This window comes from Leucoraja erinacea, unplaced genomic scaffold (assembly GCF_028641065.1).
Source record: "Leucoraja erinacea ecotype New England unplaced genomic scaffold, Leri_hhj_1 Leri_1720S, whole genome shotgun sequence".
Lineage (NCBI taxonomy): Eukaryota > Metazoa > Chordata > Chondrichthyes > Rajiformes > Rajidae > Leucoraja > Leucoraja erinaceus.
Window position 1 is genome coordinate 5,688 of NW_026576024.1, and position 10,795 is coordinate 16,482.

At 55.2% G+C, this 10,795-nt stretch overlaps 1 protein-coding gene across 1 annotated transcript; it reads right to left on the reverse strand.

Annotated features, from left to right (window-relative positions):
* Positions 1 to 2,241: 2,241 nt before the first annotated feature.
* LOC129716131 (uncharacterized) lies at positions 2,242 to 5,128 on the reverse strand (the record flags this gene model as incomplete). Its single annotated transcript, XM_055666012.1, has 3 exons — positions 5,069 to 5,128; positions 2,552 to 2,608; positions 2,242 to 2,295 (listed from the first exon to the last, which is right to left on the reverse strand). Coding segments are annotated over exons 1-3 (171 nt in total), but the record flags the coding sequence as incomplete, so codon positions are not given.
* Between the last annotated feature and the right edge of the window lie 5,667 nt (positions 5,129 to 10,795).

A 10,795-nucleotide genomic window follows, 5' to 3' on the forward strand; every position in this document is an offset into this window, starting at 1 on the left:
CCTGATAAACGTCCACCACTTGCGTCTCAGGGGAGGGGCCAGGGGACCAGGAGGTGGAGGGGCGAGGAGGAGGGGGAGGAGGGGGACAATTCGGTGGGGGAGGGGCACGTAGGAGGGCAAGGGGCAAGGAAGGGGGACGGACCAATGATGGGAGGTGAGGGGCATGGGAAGGGGGGAGGGGCATGGGCGGGGACGGGGCATGGGAGGGGGAAGGGGGCCAAGGGGAGGGGGAGGGGCATGGGAGGGGGAAGGGGCAGGGGGAGGGAGGGAGAAAGGAGGAGGGAGGGGCAAAAGGGAGGGGAGGGAGAAGGCATGGGGAGGGGGAGGGGCATCTAGGGGCAGGAGGGCAGGGGCAGGGAAGGGGGAGGGGCATGGGAGGGGGAGGGGCAATGGGAGGGGGGAGAGGGCAAAGGAAGGGGGAGGGGCATGGGAGGGGGGGGGGCAAATTTTGGGAGGGGGAGGGGGAGAGGAATGGGAGGGGGGCAATGGGGCAAGGGAGGGGAGGGGGGAGGGGCAGGGGGGGGGGGAAGGGGAAGGGGGAGGGGGCAATGAAGGGGGAGGGGGCATGGGAGGGGGGAGGGGCATGGGAGGGGGAGGGGCAAGGAGGGGGAGGGGCAAGGAAGGGGGAGGGGCATGGGAGGGGGGGGAGGGGCCATGGATGGGGGAGGGGCACGGAAGGGGAGGGGCATGAAGGCGGAGGGCAGGGGGAGAAGGGCATGGGAGGTGGAGGGCAATGGGAGGGGAGGGGCATGGAAGGGAGGTAGGGCAATGAAGGAGGAGGGGCAAAGGGGGCGGGAGGGGCAGGGAGAGGGGGGGGGCGCCATGGCGATCTAGGTGGGGCCCTCTGGGAGGAGGGGCGATGGGCCAAGGGGGGGCTGGGATGGGGCAAGGAGCAGGGAGAGGGAGGGGCAAGGAACCTGGGGCAAGGGGACGAGGGAATGGAGGAGGGGCATGGGGCAGGGGGGAGGGGGGATTATGGGTGAGGGGCCATGGGAGGGGGGAGGGCAGCATGAGGGAGGGGCAGGGGGGGGGGGAAGGGGAGGGGGAAGGGAGGGGGAGGGGCAAGGAAAGGGGAGGGGCAATGAGGGGAGGGGCAAGGGGAAGGGGAGGGGCATGGAGGGGGAGGGGCAGGAGGGGGGGCAGGGGGCGGGGCATGGGAGGGGGAGGGGGCATGGGGGGAGAGGGGCAATTGAGGGGGAGGGGAAGTAAGGAGGAGGGGCCAAGGAAGGGGGGAGGAGACAATGAGGAGGAAGGGGCAGGACGGGGAGGGGGGCAAGGGGCAGGGGAGGGGAGGGGGAAGGGAGGGGGAGGGGGATGGGAGGGGGAGGGGCATGGGAGGGGGAGGGGCAAGGAAGGGGGAGGGGCAGGGAGAGGGAGGGGCAAGGAAGGGGGAGGGACAAAGAGGAGGGGGGGGCATGGGAGGGGGGGGCAGGGGGCTGGGAGGGGAGGGGCATGGGAGGGGGAGGGGCAAGGAAGGGGGAGAGAGGGGCATGGGAGGGGGAGAGAGGAGATGGGAGGGGGAGGGGCAAGGAAGGGGGGGGACAATGAGGGAGGAGGTGCAGGGGAGGGGAGGGGGGAATGGGCAGGAGGAGGGGGACGGGAGGGGGAGGGGCCAAGGGAGGGGTGAGGGGCAAGGAGGGGGGGAGGGGAAAGGGAGGGGGAGGGAGGATGACGGGCGGAGGGGGATGGGAGAGGGGTCCGGGGGATGGGAGGGGGGGGCAGGGGAGGGGAGGGGGGATGGGAGGGGGGAGGGGCAAGGGAGGGGTGGGGGGCCACGGGAGGAGGGGGAGAGAAGGGGGGTGAGGGGTGTGCGGACAAAGGGAACGAGAGGGCAGAGGAGTGGCCGAGAGGGAGTGGGAGAGGGCAGGGTCGGACGGGGAGGGCAAGGAGAGGGGAGGGGCAGAGAGGGAGGAGGGGCAAGGGAGGGGGGGGGGGCCAGGGAGGGGGGGCATGAGGAGGGACAAAGGGAGGGGAGATGGAGGGGCAGGGGCCAAGGAAGGGGGGGCAGAGAGGGGAGGGGCAAGGGAGGGGGAGGGTGCAGGGGAGAGGGGAGGGGGGCAGGAGGGGGGCGGGAGAGCGACGAGGGGGAATGGGGAGAGGGGAAAGGCATGGGAGGGGGGAGGGGGAGATGGTGGGAGGGAGGCAAGGAGGGAGAGGGGCAGGGAGGGGGGAGGGGCATGGGAGGGATGGGGATAGGAGGAGGGGGGGGGTATGAGGGAGGGGGAAGGGGACATAGGGAGGGGAGGGGCAGGGAGGGGGGGAGGGAGGATGGAAAGGGGCGAGGGGAAAGGAAGAGGGAGGGGGCATGAAGAGGGGGGGGGGGGGAGGAGAGGAAGGGGGGGGCATAGACAGAGGGAGGGGGGAAGAGTGCGACGGGGAGGGGCAGAGGAGAGGGGGAGAGAGAGAGAAGGGGAGGGGTCAGGGAAGGGGAGGGGCCAGGGAGGGGAGGGGAGGAAGAAGGAGAGGGGGGAAGGGGGGGAAAGAGAGGGGGAGGGGCAAGGGAGGGGAGCAGAGGAGTGAGGGGGGGCGACCGAGGGAAGGAGGGAAGGAAGAGGAGGTGGGGGGGCAGAGAGGGCGGGGGAGAGGGAGGGGGGGAGGAAGGAGGGAGGGCACTGGGAGGGGGGAAAGGAACAGGGGAAAGGGGAGGGCCATGGGAGGGGGGGGGAAGGGCAAGGAAGGGGGAGGGGCAAGGAAGGGGACGTGGGGGAGGAGGCAAGGAAGGGGAGGGGGAATGTGAGGGGGAGGGGCTTAAGCCATGGGGAGGGGCAAGGGCAGGGGGAGGGGACTACTGAAGGAAGGGGGGAGGGGCAGGGAAGGGGAGGGGAGCAGGAGGGGAGGGGAAGGGAAGGAGAGAGGGGGAAGGCAGGGGGAGGGGAAAGGAAGGGGGTTAGGGGGAAATGGGAGGGGGGAGGGGCATGGGGAGGGGAAGGGGCACAGGAAGGGGAGGAGGCAGTGGAAGGGGAGGAAGGGGCAGGGAGGAGGAGGGGAATTGGGCAGGGGTGAGGGGGAGGGGCGGGGAGAAGGGGGGGAGGGGTGGGGGAGTGAGGGGGGGGGGGGGGGGATTGATGGCTGGTGAGGGGGGAGGGGTGGGGAGTGAGGGGGGAGGGGGGTGGACGGAGTAGGGGGAAGGCGGGGTGGGGATTGAGGGGTGGTGAGGGGGAGGGGGGGGGGATGGCGGGAGGGGGGAGGGGGGTGGGGAGTGAGGGGGAGGGGTTTTGGGGGACGTGAGGGGGAGGGGGGGTGGGGACAGTGAGGGGGGAGGGGTGGGGAAGTGAGGGGGAGGGGAGCCGGGGAGTGAGGGCGGGGGCGGGGAGTGAGGGAGAGGTGTGGGAGGGGGGTGAGGGGGGGGTGGGGGGATGATGTGGTAGCCCTTAAAGGACGCCTGTTTTACTAATGAGACGGTACTGACTGTTGATGATTGAAGCCAGTTTGGATCGAACGGGCCAGAATGGCCTCCCATATACTGCACCTATTGTCTGTTGTCTAAGCCAGTTTAGACACCCCGCTGTTGGGCAAAGATGGTGTTGAGCAGCAACAAGCGAGAGCGGAGGAGATTTACGAGGATGTTGCCGGAACTCGAGGGGCCTGAGCCACAGGGAGAGGTTGGAGCAAAGGGCGCTGGGTGACTCTCTTCCTTGGAGACGCAGGCAGTAAAGCAGCGAAAGCAAGCGAATGGTATGTTGCGCTCTTCAATGCAAAAAGGATTTGAGGATATGGAGCAGGGAGGTTTCTACTGCAGTGGTTACAGGGTCTTGGTGAGACCACACCTGGAGTATTGCGTACCGTTTTGGTCTCCTAATCGGAGGGGAAAGGACATATTGACATCGAGGGAGTGCCAGAGAAGGTTCACCAGGACTGAGTCCTGGGATGTCAGGACTGTCTTATTGCAAGAAAGGACTGGATAGGACTTGGGTTATACTCTCTAGAATTTAGGAGATTGAGAGGGGACTTATAGAAACTTACAAAATTCTTAAGGGGTTGGACAGGCTAGATGCAGGAAGATTGCTCCCGATGTTAGGAGGAAGGTCCAGGACAAGGGGTCACAGCTTAAGGATAAGGGGGAAATCCTTTAAAAACCGAGATGAGAAGAAAACCTTTTTTTCACCAGAGAGTGGGATATCTTGGAACTGGACTCTCTGCCGCAGAGGGTAGTTTGAGGCAACACAGTTCATTGGCTCCCTCTTTAAGAGGAGAGTTAGATGTGGCCCTTGTGGCTAAAGGGTCAGGGGGGTATGGCAGGAGAAGGCACGCCAGGGATGGGATACTGAGTTGGATGATCAGCCATGATTAATATTGAATGGTGGTTCACTGGTAGCAGGCTCGAAGGGCCGGAATGGCCTCTACTCCGGAACCTAATTTCTATGTTTCTATGTTTCTACTCCCTAGAAGAGCAATGAAAGAATCCCAGGGGCGATTCTTATCGAGGCGATGCCCGATCTGAGAGGAATAGATCTACTTGACAATGACGCACTGAGTTTTTACCACACCTAGTGAACGAAACAAATACGAAACTATTCTGAGGGGGGATTGGGGAAACAAAGGGCCGAAATCTGTCACACCGCCTTTAGGTAGCCCACTATCGCCCTATTACCTTGCTGTCTGGGGAATCGAGAACCCAGAGAGTGTCTGTGTTAGGTGTAAGGGGGTGAGAGGCGGAAAAAACACATCCTACAATCTCAATCACACAACCCTCCCTCTGCAGGGTACTACCAAGACTGGGGAGGCTGAAATAATGGCACACAATTCACGGACGGAAGAGTAGAAAAACTCCACGGCAGATCGCGGAGTCTGTAACCGGACAGACAAAATGGGAGCCGACGAGACTGGACAAAATAAAAGATGGAGCAAGATGGAGCAATTCATGTGTCGGCTGTTTGGATCCGAAGCCGTTCCTCGAGTGCTGCCAGTTGTGTGGTGTGCGCCAGTTTAATACCGACGAACAGCAAACTCAGCGGGAGGAGGGGTTCCACAGTGGACACTGACGACGGCGGTTGTGATACAGTGTCTGATGTTTGCAGGTGGAGGGCCTAGGTCGACCCTTCGCAGCCAAGCACCGCATTCACCATACCTCCTGGCAAGCCTGATCATCCAACAAGGAGTACACCGCAACATACTGCTTGACCGTCATATCCCATTTAGCCCCAAGAGGGGCTCTAAGACTCTCGAGTTGAAAACTGGATTCAGGGAATGGGCACCACTGCCCTCTGTGGCAGAGAATCCAGAAACATGTACTAGCCATCTTCCAAGAGATCACGGACTCGAGGTACAATCTTCCACAGATTCACCGCTTCTCATGGTGTGGACAGGCTAGATGCAGCTACTGATTTTCTCATCTTGGGGAAGTCCCAAACAAGTCACACTTATCCTTAAAAGGGGTCTGTGTTGGTGGTGGACCCAAAAATAGGAAACAGAAGACATTAGGTGGGGGGAAAGGGGCTCTGAGAAGGCCATTCAGCCCTCGAGCCTGCACCAGCACCGCTCAAATCAAAATGATCACGGCTCTCCCATCCAAATAATAGTATCCCGTAACTGCCTCGGAGTCTTCCATACACTCTGAAAATAAATATCTTTAAAAAAGGACTATAAGGTTCGAATATACTACTTAAACCGGTTCGCTTCTTAATAAAAAGAAACACACCAAAAACGTTTGGTTCAAATATAGGTTCAAAACTGTACTTAACATCGGAAATGGAAGGGAGGAGCAAGTTGCAGTCAAGGGAACAAAACAGACCCAAATCGCCTGGGTTCAGCCACCATTCTCTGCGAACAACATAATTACATTGCCTTAAATAGGGTTTTTTAAAATCCCTTAGCACATAAAAGTAGGCGTTAGTCCTGGTAAGAATGGTACCAGGAAAAGGTTTTGGGAAACCACCTTCAGAATGCATGTATCTTGGTGGCCCGTAAGTTCGTTTACATGGGCGTACAAGATAACTAAAAAACATTGGCCATTTCGGATCTTAGGTATTTTATCTCCACTTCCCTGGCGTCTTTGTCACGGCGTAAGCGGCTTATGGACTTGCTTCAAAGATGTGACCAACTCTGTTCTCTTACAGGTAATACCTCCTCCCCCAGAAACAGGTGGCATCGTTTGGTTTATGGCAATTGACCTTCAAAGATAAAATCTAGCTTTCCAATGTTATAGGAGGCACATCTCCTACACACCCGAAACCTAAGGCAAACGCTTAATTTGGACAGTCGCTAAAAAAAGTATAAGCTGTATTGCGTACCCAGCGAAGGCAAACCCCCCTCGCATCCATTGTTAACTAAATGGATTCAGCTTCATCACGCTTGGCCACAAGACCCAGCATAGCCAGGTTAAGGGCTCCCTCTTTCCCTCCGCCCATATAGCACAATGAACTGGCGTGGCTTCGACTACCCTCTGTGGCAGAGAGTTCCAGAGAGTCACCACCTCTGTGTGAAAAAACAGTTTCTTCTCATCTCGGTTTTTTTAAAGGGATTTCCCCCTTATCCTCTAAGCTGTGACCCCTTGTCCTCGACGTCCCCAACCTCGGGGAACAAGCTTCCTGCATCTAGCCTGGTTCCAACCCCTTAAGGGGTTTTGAGATAAGTTTCTTTCTGATCCTCCCTCCTCAATCTCTAAATTCTAGAGAGTACAAACCAAGTCTATCCAGTCTTTTCTTCGCTCATAAGACCAGTCTGACATCCTCTCCAATTCAGTCTGGTGAACCCCCTCTGCACCCCCCGACCATGGCAATAATGGTCTTCCCCAGATTTGGATACCAACAACTGTACGCAATACTCAGGTGGCAGGTCCCAAGTCACAAGTACCCTGTGCAACTGCCATAGAACCTACCTGCTTCATAGACTCAAGCCTCTATGGACAAGAATCACTATTAAATATGGCCTGGGTTAAGGAGACCAAAAACTGTAAGCAAGTGAGTTCGCTGTGGTCTCACCAGGAGCGCTGTAGAAACTGGCAGTAGACCCTCCCTGCTCCTAGACTCAAATCCTCTACGGCAAGAATGTCTTTCCTCAGATTAGGAGACCAAAACTGTACGCAATACTCCAGGTGTGGTCTCACCAAGACCCTGTACAACTGCCGTAGAACCTCCCTGCTCCTATACTCAAGACCTCGGACTGGCCACAGTTGCAATCTGAACACTGAGTCAATGTGAATTTATTGGCCAAAGTGTGGTGTCTCGCTTACTAGTATGAAAAATGATATTTTTGTAGATTATGTTCAAGTTAAGGCGCCTGCAATTAAAAAACCATTCGGACCATTTGAGGCTACTCTAAGCATTCATCATTGGACTGCGAATCTATACTCTCCCCTGTGTAAAAACACCATTCTCCTGCCCTGAGTAGCCCTGACCACCGCACTAAAATCAAGAATTACCTATCTCTGGGGAGTCGGGTAAAAATATCCGCTTCACCATCTGGCCTCCACAGCCGTCTGTGTGGCAACGGATCCCACAGATTGCACCACCAGCTGGTGGCGGAATACATTCCTCCTCGTTCTCCTGCCTAAACTGCGGCTGTCTCACCCTGCCCACATGCCCCCCTGGGGACAGATGGATGGGGTTCCCCAACCAGGTGGTGTTGTTAAAATTGGATAACTTTCTGATTTGAATGGGCCGGCCATGGTCTGTGTGGGGAATGGTGCGATCGTGTTGGATCGATTGTGGCAGGGCATGCAAAGACGTTACACTCTTGAGCTGAGGAGCCAGTTCTTCAATAAGCGGAGATCGCCATTCTTGGGCAGCGGAGGCAACGATAGCTCTGCGTCATAGAAACATAGAAACATAGACAATTGGTGCAGGAGTAGAGGCCATTCGGCCCTTCGAGCCTGCACCGGCACCGCCATTCAATATGATCATGGCTGATCATCCAACTCAGTATCCCATCCCTGCCTTCTCTCCATACCCCCTGATCCCTTTAGCCACATCTAACCCCCTCTTAAATATAGCCAATGAACTGTGGCCTCAACTACCTCCTGTGGAAGAGAATTCCACAGATTCACCACTCTCTGTGTGTGAAAAAAAAAAATGTTCTTCTCATCTCGGTTTTAAAGGATTTCCCCCTTATCCTTAAGCTGTGACCCCTTGTCCTGGACTTCCCCCACATCGGGAACAATCTTCCTGCATCTAGCCTGTCCAACCCCTTAAGAATTTTGTAAGTTTCTATAAGCTTCTATCCCCCCTCAATGTTCGAAATTCTAGCGTGTACAAGCCGAGTCTATCCAGTCTTTCTTCATATGAAAGTCCTGCCATCCCAGGAATCAGTCTGGTGAACCTTCTCTGTACTCCCTCTAGGCAAGAATGTCTTTCCTCAGATTAGGAGACCAAAACTGTACGCAATACTCCAGGTGTGGTCTCATCAAAAACCTGTACAACTGCAGTAGAACCTCCCCTGCTCCTAGACCTCAAATCCTCTACGGCAAGAATGTCTTTCCTCAGATTAGGAGGCACCAAAAAAAAACTGTACGCAATACTCCAGGGTGGTCCTCACCAAGACCCGGTACAACTGCAGAACCTCTCTTGTAACCTCCTTCTATGGCAAGAATGGCAAGAATGTCTTCCTCAGATTAGGGAGACCAAAACTGTAGCATACTCCAGTGTGGTGTCTCACCAAGGACCCTGTACAACTGCAGTAGAACCTCCCTGCTCCTATACCTCAAATCCTTTTGCTATGAAGAATGTCTTTCCTCACATTAGGAGACCAAAACGGTATGCAATACTCCAGGTGTGGTCTCACCAAGACCCTGTACAACTGCAGTATACCCTCCCCGCCCCTAGACTCAACTCCTCACCAGCAAGAATGTCTTTCCTCAGATTAGGAGACCAAAACTGTACGCAATACTCCAGGTGTGGTCTCACCAAGACCCTGTACAACTACAGTAGAACCTCCCTGCTCCTAGACTCAAAGCCATGCTCAGGACAAAAATAAGGCCCGTAAATAACTAAATTTTTTTGGAACGAGTTTAGTTCAGGGCTAACTTCCAGTATGTGCCCACCTGATATGTTTATTTCGGCCATCCTGACTTCAAAAACGTTCTTCTCCCAATTTGATCTCGTGTTTTGTTTAGCAAGTGTGTCGGGCACAAGATCTTGGCTTCTCCGTGGAGGAAGAAGGGCGATTTTCTGTCACACCCAAGTTGTTGTACAACCCAACATGACTTGGGCCTTGGCTACAGACCACAGCCTTAGGCTGCAGTCCAATGGCCTTAACCTTGTCGGCCCTTGTGCAGTTCCCATTTCCCAAACAGGACTCGAACCGTGAATACGAGAGCATGGTTGGCAGGCCATGACGTCTTCCCTCAGTGATCCAAGTCCTCAGTACCCTCGATATGCGTGGGACTATCTGGTAATATTGCCAAGGCAGGTTTGCATGTCTGAATAGACAGGAACATAGACCAATAGCGTGCAGAGTAGAAGGGCCATTCGGAACCCTTCGAGCTGCAAAGATCGCCATTGTCATACGATCCTGGCTGATCCTCCAACGATCAAGTAAATCCTGTACTGCTTTCTACTCCAGACCCCTGTCCCGGTGAGCATTCATATGAGGCACATAAATCATGACAATGGTTGCGAGTACGAGGCCATTCGCCCTTCAGGAGATCTGCACCACGCCATTCAAAATGGTCATGAAGTGATCATCCACCTCAGTATCCCGGGTCTGCAGCAAGCTCTCCAATACCCGGCCTGTATCCTTTTAGCCACTGAAGGGCCACATAGAAGGTTAGACATAGTGCAGGAGTAGAGGCATTGCCCTTCGAAGCGGATGCACCCTTTGCATGTCAATCTGATCATTGCTGATCATTCTCAACTGAATCAATACCCGGCACCTGCCTTCAGGCTTATATAAACTTTAGCCACAAGGCCCACATCTATTAAATAGTGACCAATGACTTGTAGCCTCAGGATGCATGGCTCATTCTCATCCGTCTGCGAAGATCCGGTCCCAGTCAGATTCCCACTCCTCGAACCTGTGAAAAACGGCTGTTGGTATTCTCATCATGCACGAGTCCAAAGGTTTTCGAGCAGCGTTCCTGCTTAAACTGTGGACCCCTTGTCCTGGAACATCCCCACATGAAAATTTAAGTGTCATGAATGCTGTTACATATTGTGCAACTGATCACTGTATCAGTTAGGACTCAGCATGGTGATTTAGCAAAAGTGAGAAACGAAATGTAAATTTAAAAATTACTTGCCTCTTTTGTCTCCTTTGAAAGGCTTCGGTGACGATGGAAGGTTCACCTCTTGCCTCTCAAGTTCTTGGGTTGGGTTATAAGTTGTTCGGCGGGTTTAGGGAGTCAAAGACATTGGAAACCGCATTCAAGTAGCTATTATTGTCTGCTTGTTGGAAAACTGGTCAAGTTCGAATGCTCGAACAAAGAAGGAAGTTATTGACAAATACTCCACGTCGGAGATCATGTTCCGGCGAGTATTATGCCTACCCACTGTCGGACCTGAAATTACAGAAAATATCATGCAGTAATAGTTCATATTCTACATAAAAACAGACTGGAGAAGAAAAATGCTCTTGAGGAGAAGATTTTTACTAGGATGTTGCCTATGAGGATCGAAGAGATGAGCTCTATGATCTAAATACAGTGAGAGATGAAAGGCTAAATAAAGTTTTTCAAAGCCACAGAAGTAATACATTGTTTTCTATCTTTCCTCCTCTAAAGGGGACACTGAAGAAAGACAAGTCGGGTCGCCTACATTGGCCGAATGGACCAAGTACCGCAAGAGCATAGGCCAACACGGGAGATGTGGACAGGCCATGGTCAAAGTCAAAGACCAAAGTGAAGAACGAGAACGGAGGGGAA